The 18,940-nt window shown below is 38.1% G+C and overlaps 1 protein-coding gene across 3 annotated transcripts in view; it reads right to left on the bottom strand.

Moving 5' to 3' along the window:
* Positions 1 to 8,603: 8,603 nt before the first annotated feature.
* The window catches only part of Sce (E3 ubiquitin-protein ligase Sce), an 85,923-nt gene continuing 75,586 nt past the window's right edge, over positions 8,604 to 18,940 (bottom strand). For all 3 annotated transcript variants that reach the window (XM_071665074.1, XM_071665073.1, XM_071665075.1), the window contains one exon: positions 8,604 to 17,252. In XM_071665074.1, coding sequence (XP_071521175.1) covers positions 17,026 to 17,252 — 227 coding nt within the window. In that variant the 3' untranslated portion in view covers positions 8,604 to 17,025. The remainder of the gene's footprint in view (positions 17,253 to 18,940) is intronic.

Raw genomic sequence — 18,940 nt, 5'->3', positions numbered from 1 at the left:
GAAAAACTGGAGGAAGTAAAGTGTTTTAGATATCTGGGAGTGGATCTGGCAGCGGATGGAAGCATGGAAGCGGAAGTGAATCATAGGGTGGGGGAGGGGGCGAAAATCCTGGGAGCCTTGAAGAATGTGTGGAAGTCGAGAACATTATCTCGGAAAGCAAAAATGGGTATGTTTGAAGGAATAGTGGTTCCAACAATGTTGTATGGTTGCGAGTCGTGGGCTATGGATAGATTTGTGCGGAGAGGGTGGATGTGCTGGGAATGAGATGTGTGAGGTGGTTTGATCAAGTAAGTAATGTAAGGGTAAGAGAGATATGTGGAAATAAAAAGAGCGTGGTTGAGAGAGCAGAAGAGGGTGTTTTGAAATGGTTTGGGCAGATGGAGAGAATAAGTGAGGAAAGATTGACCAAGAGGATATATGTGTCGGACGTGGAGGGAACGAGGAGTGGGAGACCAAATTGGAGGTGGAAAGATGGAGTGAATAAGATTTTGAGTGATCGGGGCCTGAACATGAATCAGCCACCAGCGCTGTACCATCAGCGAACAACAACTGACTCACTTCCCAAGCTCTCTCATCCACAACAGACTTCATACTTGCCCCTCTTTCCAAAACTCTTGCATTCACCTCCCTAACAACCCCATCCATAAACAAATTAAACAACCATGGAGACATCACACTCCCCTGCGGCAAACCTACACCTACATTCACTGAGAACCAATCACTTTCCTCTCTTCCTACACGTACACATGCCTTACATCCTCGATAAAAACCTTTCACTGCTTCTAACAACTTGCCTCCCACACCATATATTCTTAATACCTTCCACAGAGCATCTCTATCAATTCTATCGTATGCCTTCTCCAGATCCATAAATGCTACATACAAATCCATTTGCTTTTCTAAGTATTTCTCACATATATTCTTCAAAGCAAACACTTGATCCACACATCCTCTACCACTTCTGAAACCACACTGCTCTTCCCCAATCTGATGCTCTGTACATGCCTTCACCCTCTCAATCAATACCCTCCCATATAATTTACCAGGAATACTCAACAAACTTACACCTCTGTAATTTGAGAACTCACTCTTATCCCCTTTGCCTTTGTACAATGGCACTATGCACTCATTCCGCCAATCCCCAGGCACCTCACCATGAATCATACATACATTAAATAAACCTACCAACCAATCAACTATAAAGTCACTCCCTTTTTTAATAAATTCCACTGCAATACCATCCAAACCTGCTGCCTTGCCGGCTTTCATCTACCGCAAAGCTTTTACTACCTCTTCTTTGTTTACCAAATCATTTTCCCTATATATATATATGGTGGTGAGAGTAAGTGAGCTTGGGAAGGAGACTTGTGTGAGGAAGTACCAGGAGAGACTGAGTACAGAATGGAAAAAGGTGAGAACAATGGAAGTAAGGGGAGTGGGGGAGGAATGGGATGTATTTCGGGAATCAGTGATGGATTGCGCAAAAGATGCTTGTGGCATGAGAAGAGTGGGAGGTGGGTTGATTAGAAAGGGTAATGAGTGGTGGGATAAAGAAGTAACATTATTAGTGAAAGAGAAGAGAGAGGCATTTGGAAGATTTTTGCAGGGAAAAAATGCAATTGAGGGGGAGATGTATAAAAGAAAGAGACAGGAGGTCAAGAGAAAGGTGCAAGAGGTGAAAAAAAGGGCAAATGAGAGTTGGGGTGAGAGAGTATCATTAAATTTTAGGGAGAATAAAAAGATGTTCTGGAAGGAGGTAAATAAAGTGCGTAAGACAAGGGAGCAAATGGGAACTTCAGTGAAGGGTGCAAATGGGGAGGTGATAACAAGTAGTGGTGATGTGAGAAGGAGATGGAGTGAGTATTTTGAAGGTTTGTTGAATGTGTTTGATGATAGAGTGGCAGATATAGGGTGTTTTGGTCGAGGTGGTGTGCAAAGTGAGAGGGTTAGGGAAAATGATTTGGTAAACAGAGAAGAGGTAGTAAAAGCTTTGCGGAAGATGAAAGCCGGCAAGGCAGCAGGTTTGGATGGTATTGCAGTGGAATTTATTAAAAAAGGGGCATGTGAAGCGTCTGGGGTAAACCATGGAAAGCTGTGTAGGTATGTATATTTGCGTGTGTGGACGTATGTATATACATGTGTATGGGGGTGGGTTGGGCCATTTCTCTCATCTGTTTCCTTGCGGTAGCTCGCAAACACGGGAGACAGCGGAAAAAAAAAAAAATATATATATATATATATATATATATATATATATATATATATATATATATATATATATTTGCGTGTGTGGACGTATGTATATACATGTGTATGGGGGTGGGTTGGGCCATTTCTTTCGTCTGTTTCCTTGCGCTACCTCGCAAACGCGGGAGACAGCGACAAAGCAAAAAAAAAAAAATATATATATATATATATATATATATATATATATATATATATATATATATATATATATATATATATTTTTTCAAACTATTTGCCATTTCCCGCGCTAGCAAGGTAGTGTTAAAAACAGAGGACTGGACCTTTGAGGGAATATCCTCACCTGGCCCCCTTCTCTGTTCCTTCTTTTGGAAAATTAAAAAAAAACGAGAGGGGAGGATTTCCAGCCCCCCGCTCCCTCCCCTTTTAAGGCGCCTTCTATGACACGCAGGGAATACGTGGGAAGTATTCTTTCTCCCCTATCCCCAGGGATACATATATATATATATATATATATATATATATATATATATATATATATATATATATATATATATATATATATATATATTTTTTTTTCTTTTTTTTTTTTTTTTTGCTTTGTCACTGTCTCCCGCGTTTGCGAGGTAGCGCAAGGAAACAGACAAAAGAAATGGCCCAACCCACCCCCATACACATGTATATACATACGTCCACACACACAAATATACATACCTACACAGCTTTCCATGGTTTACCCCAGACGCTTCACATGCCCCGATTCAATCCACTGACAGCACGTCAACCCCGGTATACCACATCGATCCAATTCACTTTATTCCTTGCCCTCCTTTCACCCTCCTGCATGTTCAGGCCCCGATCACACAAAATCTTTTTCACTCCATCTTTCCACCCCCAATTTGGTCTCCCACTTCTCCTCGTTCCCTCCACCTCCGACACATATATCCTCTTGGTCAATCTTTCCTCACTCATTCTCTCCATGTGCCCAAACCATTTCAAAACACCCTCTTCTGCTCTCTCAACCATGCTCTTTTTATTTCCACACATCTCTCTTACCCTTACGTTACTTACTCGATCAAACCACATCACACCACACATTGTCCTCAAACATCTCATTTCCAGCACATCCATCCTCCTGCGCACAACTCTATCCATAGCCCACGCCTCGCAACCATACAACATTGTTGGAACCACTATTCCTTCAAACATACCCATTTTTGCTTTCCGAGATAATGTTCTCGACTTCCACACATTCTTCAAGGCTCCCAGGATTTTCGCCCCCTCCCCCACCCTATGATCCACTTCCGCTTCCATGGTTCCATCCGCTGCCAGATCCACTCCCAGATATCTAAAACACTTCACTTCCTCCAGTTTTTCTCCATTCAAACTTACCTCCCAATTGACTTGACCCTCAACCCTACTGTACCTAATAACCTTGCTCTTATTCACATTTACTCTTAACTTTCTTCTTTCACACACTTTACCAGACTCAGTCACCAGCTTCTGCAGTTTCTCACATGAATCAGCCACCAGCGCTGTATCATCAGCGAACAACAACTGACTCACTTCCCAAGCTCTCTCATCCCCAACAGACTTCATACTTGCCCCTCTTTCCAAAACTCTTGCATTCACCTCCCTAACAACCCCATCCATAAACAAATTAAACAACCATGGAGACATCACACACCCCTGCCGCAAACCTACATTCACTGAGAACCAATCACTTTCCTCTCTTCCTACACGTACACATGCCTTACATCCTCGATAAAAACTTTTCACTGCTTCTGACAACTTGCCTCCCACACCATATATTCTTAACACCTTCCACAGAGCATCTCTATCAACTCTATCATATGCCTTCTCCAGATCCATAAATGCTACATACAAATCCATTTGCTTTTCTAAGTATTTCTCACATACATTCTTCAAAGCAAACACCTGATCCACACATCCTCTACCACTTCTGAAACCACACTGCTCTTCCCCAATCTGATGCTCTGTACATGCCTTCACCCTCTCAATCAATACCCTCCCATATAATTTACCAGGAATACTCAACAAACTTATACCTCTGTAATTTGAGCACTCACTCTTATCCCCTTTGCCTTTGTACAATGGCACTATGCACGCATTCCGCCAATCCTCAGGCATATATATATATATATATATATATATATATATATATGGCGTTTTGATTCCCAGTATAACTTTTGAGCTGTAGTTGAGTGATAGTAATTAGCTGTATCATGTTTTTACATAACTCGTACCAATTCCCGGGGTGGATCAGGTACATATACAACCCTTCACATCCCTCATGTACATCCTCAGCCCATATCTAATATGTTTAGGTAAAATCTGATTTCCACACAATTGTAACTGCCTATTTCTTTTTCATTCTACACGGTCAGTTGCTGTCAAGTGTGATTGCAGTCTCTGTTCCCCAATATCCACGCAAAATTTGTTTCCATTTCATTTTATTGCAAATTATTCCTCCGGCTTCCATTTTTGAAATATCTTTGGCTGCAATCAATCTTCCAAAAGCTAATTTCCATTTCTTCTGTGGTTTGTTTTTCCTCGTATTTTCAGTTGTACTTCTGTTCATTATAACGTCATGACAGACCTGTAATATCACATATTTGTTTGTTGTATCTTACATTTTGTAAGTAGTACTAGGAACAGATAAAGGTTGGCTTCATTTACTCACAACTGCTGTATATCTGTCATGCACACTGAACCAAAACTGGTGCCCCCTATTCACAGCCAAGCCACACAGACCTTTCTGATGGTTATCATATACCCTTTCTAAATCTGCATATGTTGCATACACCAAAGCTAAAATCTTTACATATTGCATATACCAAAGTTAAAGTCTTAGTTTAACTTTATTTAATTTAAACTTTAAACAAATGATTTTTTAATTGCCATATCTCATTTTCCTTGCCAAATTGATTTGGAAAAGTGAATCCTGCCTCCTCACTGCCATTTCTCCCATGAATTTATGGCTGTATTTGGTTATGCCCCAGGAACATGTGCCAGTGCCATCTCCTGATTTTAGGCAGCAGTGCTAACATCTTGTTACTTAATATGAAAGCAGTCTAACTCAGATAATGCTTATTTTGTTGATGCTTCCCTGGTCTTTGGGTCCAGTTTTATCTGTTTCTGGCTCATCAGCCTGACCAGTTGTAGGGTCAGTTACATGGACCATATCATTTGTAGTGATTTGAAGTAACAAAACATTTGAATAAGATTTTTTTTTCATTGGTAATAGTTACACTTGACAGCTAGAAAATGGGTGTAAGTGAATGAGGGCTTTTCTTTGTCTATTTCTAGCATTTCCTTGCTAACATGGGAATTGGCAAACAAGTATGAAAAACTCTTGGAGAACACAAGTGAACTACAGTGCCTGTTACTAGACATAAGAATTGGTTAGAACAAAATCCTTCCTTGCACAATAACTTGCTTGTAGATTTGATGAGAGAGAATTATTTGTACATAATTTTTGGATTATGTACTATTTGATAGGCATACAAGGGAGTGACTTTTAGATGTGAATGTGATGAAGGGGGTCGCTGATAGGATGTTTAATTACTTTTTGTTTGATGAAAGTGTAAATGTCTATACTGACTGTAGAAAGGGAAAATGACATGGGTGGGAATTGGTTAATGAAATGTGTGAGCTTGGAAAAATGCTTGTGTGCAGAGGTACTAAGAGAGAATGGTTTTCATGGGCCTCCATGGCATAGTGGTTAGCATTGATGACTGTGAATCATTCACAGGGTTGAGTCTCCTTAGGTTGGGTTTGCCTGTTCGCAGTTGGCTCTGCTCTTCATTATCACTGGATGATGGAGTGAGGTAGCAATGCTGTTTCCTGTGGGGCAGGATGGCGCCAGGAGTGGGTGGGGGCGGGCAAGTGTGTGTGTGTGTATGTCTGTGTGTGTGTATGTGTGTATGTGTGTATGTGTATATATATATATATATATACATATATATATATATATATATACATATATATATATATATATATATATATATATATATATATATATATATATATATATATGGTATGTACAAAATGAAGAGTTTAGGGACTTTGTGACAGTTTTCTTTAACTAAATTCTTCAGTTCTAGTTGACAATAAATAGCTTGTGCAAGGAGGTGATAATCTGCAGAAAATCTGGCAAATTCCTGAACTTCTTTGCACAAAATATCAGACAATGTTTGTCTGAGAAAGAATACTTCCCACGTATTCCCTGCGTGTTGTAGAAGGTGACTAAAAGGGAAGGGAGCGGGGGGCTGGAAATCCTCCCCTCTCTTTTTTTTTTTTTTTTTCCAAAAGAAAGAACAGAGAAGGGGGCCAGGTGAGGATATTCCCTCAAAGGCCCAGTCCTCTGTTCTTAATGCTACCTTGCTAATGCGGGAAATGGCGAATAGTATGAAAAAAAAAAAATATATATATATATATATATATATATATATATATATATATATATATATATATATATATATATATATATTATCCCTGGGGTTAGGGGAGAAAGAATACTTCCCACGTATTCCCTGCGTGTCGTAGAAGGCGACTAAAAGGGGAGGGAGCGGGTGGCTGGAAATCCTCCCCTCTCTTTTTTTTTTCCAAAAGAAGGAAGAGAGAAGGGGGCCAGGTTAGGATGTTCCCTCAAAGGCCCAGTCCTCTGTTCTTAACGCTACCTCGCTAACGCGGGAAATGGCGAATAGTTTGAAAAAAAAAAAAAAAAAATATATATATATATATATATATATATATATATATATATATATATATATATATATATATATATATATATATATATCAAAGTTGTTTGAGATACTACAGTTAACATACTTTTACCAAAGCATTTGGATTAATTCAAACATGTTTAATACGATAAAGTGTCAGCTGCTAGAGACCAATCATGGAATACACATTGCCTGAGAAAGCATTTACTAATGTAAAAATCTTGGTAAGAATTTTGTATAACAACATTTTACACTATAATTTTAAGTATTCATATTTGTAAATACAGCTTCATTCAATTTAATATGATGCCAGTTCAACCAATTAGTGTAAAGCTGACTGAACAAATTTGCAGAGACCCAACAAGAAAAGAGCAGGGCAACAGATCTGGTGATGACATTAAGGTAAGATATACAATATGTGTTGAATTATTTGTAATTCATTCTTTATACTTACAACAGTAACAAAAATACATTATGTGTTAAAGTGAACAATATCAGGTATATGAAAAACACATTGGGGGAACATGGTTTATCAAAATATATGTGCTGTCATATGGTGGCATTTTTACTCTTGAAACAATAATGGCATTCTTTTCACATTAATAACTGCGATTCAAAAAATTTCTACATTCTCAATTATGTTCTTATTACATCATGGGGCCAAAGTTTTCTGGAGGAACACATCTCCAAAACCAAAAACTAACCCAAAATTCCAGAAATGAAACAACTGCTAGACTTCAGTGATGCTGAATTCAAAATGTTTGACTGTATATTCACTAAGTTTAGTTTTCTTTTCTTTCTTTCAAACTTAATTGCTTTTTGTACATGTGTGAGGCACCATCCAGAACAAATGACTGAGCCTTTGATGAGAAAAGATTCTCATTTGGCTCTTTCCTGTGTTGCTTTTACTGGAAAGTAATAAAAGATGGGAGACTTTCCAGCTCCCCACTCCCACCCCTCTTCTCACCTACAACATGCATGTGATAAGTGGGCAGTATTCTTTCTCCCTTATTCCCAGAAAGTTAATATCTATCAAATAAATTAGAGTAAAAATCATTTAAATGCATTGCAAAACTTATGATAAAAATTTTCGTTAGTGGCAGACTGTTGTGACTTTTACGTAAAACATGTAAGTACAACTGTCTAACACTAATACTGTAATAGCTTCCATTATATTTCTCCTGTATCTTTTGTAATTACTCTGAATAATTTTGTAACTAAATCTCATTCGTTTACATGAATAAAAATCTTACTTAAATTATTTGAGATATATCTTCAATAAATAAGTTTTTATCAATTTGTTTTGATTAATTCAAATGTTTAATGTCTTCTTACCAAAATTTACTGTACATAAGTGTCAGTTGCTGAAGACAAATCCTGGAACACACATTACCTTTGAAAGCATTTACTAATGAAAAAACCTAAGTGAATTATTAGCTACAGCAATAATTGTATACTGGAACATTTTACATTACTCTTAAGTATGCATATTTGTAATATAATGTTCAGTTCAGTATTATGACAGTTATACTTAACTAATTATGGAGAGAGACCTGGCAAGTATGTGGTTGGGTAAGAGATCTGCTAATAATGCTTATAATTTCTTCTTTACTCTTACAAGTGCATTATTTGAAAGAGAGAGAGAGAGAGAGAGAGAGAGAGAGAGAGAGAGAGAGAGAGAGAGAGAGAGAGAGAGAGAGAGAGAGAGAGAGAGAGATTCATTAAAATATACAAGTGTGTTGCTGTTAATGCAAGAGTTGAGAATCTAAACCATACATTCCTCATCAGCAGTCACATGGTGGTTGCCAAAAGGCCTGATATGTTATAATTACCTCCATCTTTCACTGTCCTGATGCCATATTTTTCTAACAAAAAAGTAGTGTAAACACACTTCAAAAGTAGTGAATTTCAACACTAGGTAACCCAATACAGATAAGTACTACTACTTCAACTAATACTTGTATTTATCAGTCTCCATTCATATTTTTAGTTTCCTCTTGCTTGCACTTTTCCTATGGCACTTCTCTGGCTTCATATTCATTTCATCCTTGTTCGTTTTTTCTTTGCTTCATTTCATTTCTATTTTGCTTGTTTTCTTTTTGAGTTTACAAACAATGTACTTTCTTGTAGTTTTAAAATATTTTTTAACAATTGTTTTCTTGAGTTTATACTGACATCTTTCTTATTGTCTTATCTAATAAGTTTTATTTTCCCTTTATGTCTTCCTTTTTATTTTGTTTTAACATAGATATTTTCCTTTCAACTTAATGTTTTCTTTCCTCTTTTAACTAAGGAAATATAGTCTTGCATCTTATTTTATTTAAAGATTTGCATTCAACAGGCTATTTTTCTCTTCTGTATCCCTTTCCTCTTTTCTGTAGATTGATGAGTCATAGCTTAACATGTCCTTTGTTGGTTCAAATGATGAATAACTTATTTCATTTAGTACAATGCTTTTTTTTATTCTTAATATTCCTCTTCTGTATCCCTTCCTCTTTTCTACAGATTGATGAGCCATACCTTAACATGTCCTTTGTTGGTTCAAATGATGAACAGCTTGTTTCATTTAGTACAAGGCTTGTTTATATTCTAAATATTGATGTTAACTAAGTTTTCACTGATGTACCTTGTGAAAACACCTGCTCAACTAGACCATTACTTATTGGCAGGCTGTATGCTTTTAGTGCATATTGTGCAAGGTCTTTCAGTACAATATCTCCACCTGCATTTTCTACTGTTAGTGCTTTTGTCCAAAACAGTGATCCAGTTGTTGCCACATCACCTGCAAAAAATGTCATTCCATTCCATGGTTATATGATGCCACTGGAGCACTTCCCACTGAAGATATAAAATAGGAGGGGCGAGTCATAAGTGATACGTTTTTATGTCAGGTCCAAGCCTCCGAGGGGAGACTATGTCTTAGAATGTGAAAAAACGAATAATCTTAAGGATAGATCTAAACAAACCCCGCAAGAAATGTCACACTATATTGTTTAATAACAAAATACCTGACATTTCAAGTTTGTATCCACTTTTTGCATCTACTTGGTAAAACTTACTTTATGAAACTATGTACTGTATGTACTGAAGTATGAATTGCAACATCTTTTGTAACATCAACCAACTGGGGTCTCACTTAGACCCTTTGTGACCCCTGTAATCCTTCTGCACTTCCGTTCACAGGATGAGCATGGGGTGCACAATAAATTTGCCAAGGACACTGGCACAAATAAAGGGGACAGGTGCATGAAGTTGCACCACTTAATAATATATATTCATATTTATTATACTTTGTTGCTGTCTCCCACATTAGCGAGGTAGCTTAAGGAAACAGACGAAAGAATGGCCCAACCCACCCACATACACATGTATATACATACACATCCACACACGCACATATACATACCTATACATTTCAAGGTATACATATATATACATACAAAGACATGTACATAATTCATACATGCTGCCCTTATTCATTCCTGTCGCCACCCTGCCACACATGAAATGACAACACCCTCCCCCCGCATGCATGCAAGGCATGCAAGGTAGTGCTAGGAAAAGACAACAAAGGCCACATTCGTTCACACTCAGTCTCTAGCTGTCATGTATAATGCACCGAAACCACAGTCCCTTTCCATATCCAGGCCCCACAAAACTTTCCATGGTTTACCCTGCTATACCACATCGTTCCAATTCATTCTATTCCTTGCACACCTTTCACCTTCCTGCATGTTCAGGCTCCGATCGCTCAAAATCTTTTTCACTCCATCCTTCCACCTACAATTTAGTCTCCCACTTCTCCTCGTTCCCTCCACCTCTGACACGTATATCCTCTTTGTCAATCTTTCCTAACTCATTCTCTCCATGTGCCTAGACCATTTCAAAACACACTCTTTTTATTACCACACATCTCTCTTACCCTTCCATTACTTACTCGATCAAATCACCTCACACCACATATTGTCTTCAAACATCTCATTTCCAACACATCCACCCTCCTCTGCACAACCCTGCACAAGCCCATGCCTCGCAACCATATAACATTGTTGGAACCACTATGCCCTCAAACATACCCATTTTTGCTTTCTGAGATAATGTTCTCGCCTTCCACACATTTTTCAATGCTCCCAAAACTTTTGCCACCTCCCCCACCCTGTGACTCTCTTCCGCTTCCATGGTTCCATCTGCTGCCTATTCTACTATCAGATATCTAAAACACTTCACTTCACTTCCTCCAGTTTTTCTCCATTCAAACTTACCTCCCAATTGACTTGTCCCTCAACCCTACTGTAACTAATAACTTTGCTCTTATTCACATTTACTCTCAGCTTTCTTCTTTCACACACTTTACCAAATTCAGTTACCAACTTCTGCAGTTTCTCACACGAATCAGCCACCAGTGCTGTATCATCAGCGAACAACAACTGACTCACTTCCCAAGCCCTCTCATCCACAACAGGCTGCATACTTGCCCCTCTCTCCAAAACTCTTGCATTTACCTCCCTATCAATCACAGCCATAAACAAATCAAACAACCATGGAGACATCACGTACCCCTGCACCAACATTCACTGAGAACCAATCACTTTCCTCTCTTCCTACTCATTCACATGCCTTACATCCTTGATAAAAACTTTTCACTGCTTCTAGCAACTTGCATCCCACACCATATATTCTTAATACCTTCCACAGAGCATCTCTATCAACTCTTATCATATGCCTTTTCCAGATCCATAAATGCTACATACAAATCCATTTGTTTTTCTAAGTATTTCTCACATACATTCTTCAGAGAAAACACCTAATCCACACATCCTCTACCACTTCTGAAACCACACAGCTCTACCCCAGTCTGATGCTCTGTACATACCTTCACCCTCTCAATCAATACCCTCCCATATATTTTCCCAGGAATACTCAACAAATGTATACTACTGTGATTAGAACACTCAACTTTATCCCCTTTGCCTTTGTACAATGGCACTATGCATGCATTCCGCCATTCCTCAGGCACTTCACCATGAGCCATACATACATTAAATATCCTTATCAACCAGTCAACAACACAGTCACAGGCGGCAGGTTTGGATGGTATTGTAGTGGAATTTATTATTCCACTACAATACCATCCAAACCCGCTGCCTTTCATCTTCCACAAAGCTTTCACTACCTCTTCTCTGTTTACCAAATCATTTCTCTAACTCTCTCACTTCACACACCACCTCGACCAAAACACCCTATATTTGCCACTCTATCATCTAACACATTCAGCAGACCTTCAAAATACTCACTCCATCTCCTCACATCACCACTACTTGTTATTACCTCCCCATTAGCCCCCTTCACCAATGTTCCCACTTGTTCTCTTCTCTTACTCACTTTATTTACCTTCCTCTAAAACATCTTATTCTCCTTAAAATTCAATGATACTCTCTCGCCCCAACTCTCATTCGCCCTCTTTTTCACGTCTTGCACCTTTCTCTTGACTTCCTGCCTCTTTCTTTTATACATCTCCCAGTCATTTGCACTTCTGCCTCTTTCTTTTATACATCTCCCAGTCATTTGCACTATTTCCCTACAAAAATCATCCAAATGCCTATCTCTTCTCTTTCACTAATAATCTTACTTCTTCATCCCACCTCTCACTACCCTTTCGAATGTACCCCCTTCCCACACTTCTCATGCCACAAGTATCTTTTGCGCAAGCCATCACTGCTTCCCTAAATACATCCCACTCCTCTCCCACTCCCCTTATGTCCTTTGCTCTCACCTTTTTCATTCTGCACTTAGTCTCTCCTGGTACTTACTCACACAAGTCTCCTTCCCAAACACACTTACTCTCACCACTCTCTTCACCCCAACATTCTCTCTTCTTTTCTGAAAGCCTCTACAAATCTTTACCTTTGCCTCCACGAGATAATGATCAGACATCCCTCCAGTTGCACCTCTCAGCACATTAACATCCAGAAGTCTCTCTTTCACGTGTCTATCAATTAACACGTAATCCAATAACGCTCTCTGGCCATCTCTCCTACTTACATACATATACTTATGTATATCTCTCTTTGTAAACCAGGTATTCCCAATCACCAGTCCTTTTTCAGCATACAAATCTACAAGCTCTTCATCATTTCCATTTACAACACTGAAAACCCCACGTACACCAATTATTCCCTCAACTGCCAAATTTCTCACCTTTGCATTCAAATTACCTATCACTATAACCCGGTCTCGTGCATCAAAACTGCTGACGCACTCACTCAACTGCTCCCAAAACACTTGTCTCTCATGATCTTTCTTCTCATGCCCAGGTGCATAAAGCAGCAATAATCATCCATCTCTCTCCATCCACTTTCAGTTTTTCCCAGTTTACTTTCTTACACTCTATCAAATACTCTCAATACCTAATGCTTTCTTTACTATCATTATCATCACTAAAAGTACGGATAGAAATAGCCCAATCATGTTCAGAACTAGCCCAAATATAATTCGAAGCAGCCTAATAAGCAGTAAGTCGCGGATCAAAAATCTAAGTAGTGTGTAGCCTTCATAAGAAGCCCAATCTGCTACTTTTTGCCCAATCTGGCATCCCTGCTGCCCTCGCTATCTCCATACCCTCTTCCCTCCCTGCCTCACCCAGCATAATCATTTTCACCTGCCGATGAAAACAGTGCTCAAAACAGTGTTGTTTCAATTATCACTGTGATAACACAAACTGAGGTACTGCCAAAGACTACTGCCATGCTCTGATATCAGAATATATATAACTGAACAGCATGAAGTTTAGATTATCAGGCTGGATGGAACAACTACATGCAAAAATGACCTGCAAAAGAAAAATTACATGAATGGAGCAGGACAGGCTCTCTGCTACTGTCATAGCAAGGTTACATGGTGTTTTGCAGGCTACAGTTTACAAAAGGTGAAGAAGACAGGATGAGTAGGAGAATCTATGCAATAAGTCTGAGGTCAGGTGCATGTATGAAGAGAAAACCTGCAGACGACCAACAAATCCTTGTGGAGGTGGCAGCACATTCTCTCTTTAATGCTGTAGCTGTCTAGGACCACTTTTAACTCCCAGTGTCTAGTTCCACTTGGCATACCTTCACAAAGCTGGCTTCCATCATAAAACTACCACCATCAAAAAAAGGTTGAATGAGAGACAAACTATGAACAGGCTCAGTTTTGCACAGTGCTAAATAAGTGAGGGTCTGGAGTTCTGAGAAAGTATATATTCTCAGATGAGTAAACTTCCTCTACCATACATGGGCAAATATACTGCTGGCCACCAAATTATACAAGAAACTCCCAAAAGAACATTCACCAAGCCACCAGAAGCAACCACATTACATGTAACTTGTGGTGGTGAATCCAGCTGTATGGATTGGGAGAGTTGGCCATGATGCAGAGAAGTATACTGAAATAGTGGAGGTGGTGTTGGTTCTCTCAGTTTATGCCATGGCTCTACTCTACCTAGACCAGATACTATATGTGCTATAAAACAAATTTTATTCCCAAGGATAACAAGTTCTCATTTAATGTCACCTTATTCCTTAACTGTTCCCCCTTCCTCATACTACCCCTCCTTCATCCTACTCCTACATTTCCCCTATTACAGGTTAAACCCCTCTACCCTAAATCAACCAATTTCTATGCTACCCCAAACCTCTTCCCATACTAACCTATAACCACTAATCTCCAAACCCATTCCTCTCACTTCTCCTCTAACTAATATGGCATTTAAAAATAGCAGTCCACTTGCACTGTGGTCCTATATACCATCTAAGATATGATTGGCCTATCTAATGACACCAACATCAACTGCTATCTAAAAATAGCAGTCCACTTGCACTGTGGTCCTATATACCATCTAAGATATGATTGGCCTACCTAATGACACCAACATCAACTTCCAATTGCTTACTAAAATTCTTCCTTTACTCCTATAAAATTCCAGTCTACACCCTTCCTTTCATCTTCCCTACCATATTCATTCATCATTCCGTGTTCTCATTCCATGATGAATATCACAAACTATGGAAGTGTTCCATGTCATTCTAGCAGCTGAATCCACCTTTACTGTTTTGTCAATCCATTAATATCTCCAAATCACTTAAGAGTTTACTTTACTTCAAAATCCTGCAAACAGGCTGTCCCTTCGATTGTTGTGTCATGCTAAGACTAGTACTTCATTTTCTTTCTGTTTCCCTCTGTGGATTACCAAGCATTATTTTCAAGACTTTATTTGTAATAACACATTTTAATCCATCATCTTTGATTCACAGAGATATATATGCGAATCATCATTTCTAAAATGTCTTCAATTAGCTACAAATGAAAATCCTTATGGATATGAAAGATTTTTTTTGTGATCCTGACAAAATAGAAAATGTTTATCATATAATAGCTGCCTGGGGGACAGGACCATGGGAGGGGAGATAACAATTTCAAGAAGATGGAGGCATGGGAAACAATTGGAGAAAGGAATTAATTTGTAACGTACTACTACCTTGGCCATGATCTACATTTGTTGTTTTGGTGGTTAAAATAAGAAGAAATGAGGCTGTGTTGTTGACTTATTTCTTGATATTTTCAACCTTGTTTCACAACTGTTAATACTTAATCAAAGGTGGAAAATTGGTGAAGGATTTCAGGCCAACTGAAGGCAAGTTAACTTTATTTGATGTTTATGTCACTCTTTAGTCCTGTGGTGGTAAATGTTGGGCTTGTTGACATTGCAGATTTATGAAGCAGTTCAGGGAAACAGTTCCCATTGCTATTACATGACTTGGTGGGGCGACTGTAGCTGGCCAGGTGGTCAGGGAACAGGTGTAACGTGTTGCTAAGGTGACATTCACAGGCAAGCAGAAAAATCTTCTTGCTTTTTTAATTCAATGCTCATTTTGTTATAAGAAAGAAATTTATGTATTACAATATCTAATGATATCCTCTTCACTACAGATGTACAGAAAGAGTCAGACATGAAAAGCCTTTGCTTTCAGACTGAGGTGGCTAAGATGGAAGGGGAGTGGGGAGGTGAGGAGTGGCATGATGGGGGTAGGGAGGTCTCATTTGAGTGACAGTGGGAGCTACATCATAAGGTTGGAAGCAAGTTTTTTACCAAATATCTTGCCCTACAAAATACTTGTCAGGTCTCTGCAAATTTATTCAGCCTACTATACAATCTTCTATACAACATGATATAGGCAATTTATATTGCTAATTCTTAGTAGACTGTCCCAAGTTGGACTTTGAGAGTCTGAAGAGATAAGTTCAATAAAGGTTTACCAACCAAACTCCTATTCAGCTACTGCCTTGGTCCTGCTGTTAATATCTCAGTGCCTATTGCTGTAATTTTCTTCCAAAGAGAGTTAAATCTGTGAATGATCTCTAAAGAATACACTTAGGAGAAAAGATTATGAGCCTTTCCCAAAAAGAAAGGGTAGAAAATATTGGTCAATGATCAACTTAATCAAGCAAACAAAATTCATGAATATGAATAATGGAAACCTGTCTTAAGTGAGATACAAAATTCTGGTGCCATACAAGTGTAATCCCATAAAACCATGTTTCAAGTACACAAATCTCAGAAATAATACATTGCCACCAATTAAAAACAATCACCATCCAGATCCTAAGGCATAATGTTCATCACAATACATAAAAAGCTTTGGACTGGAATACACAATTGTTTTTGGTGAAAAATATCCTAGCTATGCTGATAAATATACCATTCTAATGTCAATAACCTTACGTAACCAAAAAGTGCAGTGTTATACACAACCCTGTATTCTTATTCACACTCCCATGTTGCAAATAGCAGCATTTTGCTATACATATTCTTTTTTAATCAACATCTTCAAAATCTGAAGCTTTTTAATCAACATCTTCAAAATCTGAAGCTTGAGATCTCAATATCTGAAGTAATTTTTCCTATATATAAGCAATAAAACAGGTTTAACCATCTTTAGTTTTCAACTCCAGTCAATCTTTCACACATTTTTTGGCCCATATTTATGATATAAAATCCAATGGATACACAATTTCAAAAACTTTATTTCACCTTTCAGTTTTTCTTCCATGAATAAAACATTTCCATGGGTTTGTTTACTCTCCAATACTTTTCATTTATTTGCTCTAAGGTGAGTGAGCCACCAACACCAATATACTGATCTGGTGTTGGAGCAATGTAGATGCAAAAATTGTTGAGCGATGAAGGAAGTTCTGTCTCCAATTCCCCCGTACGGTTTGCTAGCGTCAGTCTCATGGCAAGGTACTTAGATAAGTGATCAACTGTAAGAGGAGAAAAAATGGTTAAATTTACTGTAACATCTAGTATACCTTTGAAATGTGAAGCTTTTGTGGAATGTTCTATAATGGTTATTGATATCTATTTATTTATCTATCTACTACCCATTTCCATGGGGAGGATCATAAACATCAGATCTCTCAAATCAGTCATCACATCTTTTACCATGCCCAATGTGCTGAAGTGAAACATGAACTGCCATGCTAAAAGGAGTGTTTGATACACATTCACTTTGCACACTAAGGTTGTTTGAGACTTAATTCTCCGCTTAGACCACTTCCGAACAAAGTGCTTCTAATATATTCAATCCTAAATCATTCCTCTGGCATCATCTGAAATCCCTCTATCCATAATCTAAATTCTCAAAGGATGGATCCACCCATTTTGTGGCTGTCTGTCTCCCCTCATTATATCTTCAACAATACCAAACTACATCTGACCACCCTATCATCTGCTACACATTCTACATAACACACCATATCCTCTGAACATTCACCTATGTGCCTTTCACCTAATTTCTTCACATCACACAACCTCATATCTTCATTCTTTAGTCTTTCTATTCTTGTAATTCCAGCTATACAAATTATCTACCTTCACTGCTCCAACCTTTTATAAATCAAGACCTGCACAAACCTGGGCTTCATATTCTTTCGCCAAAGTCAGGACAAGTTATCCTTTATTCAAGTAAGCTTTTGACAATAAAATTTTTTTTCATTCACCACAGCTTTCAAAATATTCCCATTTTTTCTTTCATACAAGACTAAATTCTCTCTAAAAGCTTTCCTACTACCATTCTTGTTAAACCTCATTCCCAAATACTGAAACTCATCAAAACTTCAAGTTATTCACCATTCAAAATGATATCACTCTGAAGTCCCATCTTTTTCAGAGCCTAAAATTTTATTTTCATTTTCACTTATTTTCAGTACCCTCCATCTTCATGTATCTTCAAAGATCTAGCACCCTATCCAATTCCTCTTCTGATTCAGTAAACAACACAGCATTATCAGCATACAGCAACTGCACTAACTTAGAAATACAAAGGAATTCAAATCGCAACAGACCACTTGGTCCTAATGAGGCTGTTTGTGATAGCAGAAGGGATCAGAAAACTCAGAAATTACTGTAGTAACAGTAGAAAGGCATACAAATATTTCAAAGAGTAGAAAAGTGCTTTTCATACGAGAAGTGCAAATAATGTCAGTCACAGGTGAAAACAAAATATTCAAGTCTATCTTTAAATGTAACTAAGGTACTACTTTCAACCACTGTAATTCATAAATCATTCCACATGTCAACAACCCTGTTGAAGAAAAAGTCCTTTGCTGCATATGAGGTAAAACATTTGCCCACACAACTGTATTCATTACTACTAGTGAAATCAAAAGTAAATCTATCTTTAAGAAGCTTATTAGATCAAGATTACTGAAGACCTTAATAAATTTGAATACCTGTATTCTACCATCTTTTAACCTTCCTGTTTTCCAAGCTACACATATTCAAGTCATTAGCCAGCTTTCACTGGTATTGCTTCTCAGTCCAGAAATCAACCTGGAAGCTTACCTTTCCACTCACTCCATTCTATATATGTCTTTTTTTTCTAGTAGGGTGATCAAGAGTGAACACAACATTCATGCTAGTGATGCAACAGCGACTTGAAAAGAGTACG

Source organism: Panulirus ornatus, chromosome 9 (assembly GCF_036320965.1).
Source record: "Panulirus ornatus isolate Po-2019 chromosome 9, ASM3632096v1, whole genome shotgun sequence".
Classification (NCBI taxonomy): Eukaryota; Metazoa; Arthropoda; class Malacostraca; order Decapoda; family Palinuridae; genus Panulirus; species Panulirus ornatus.
This window is presented reverse-complemented; position numbering and strand designations above follow the sequence as displayed.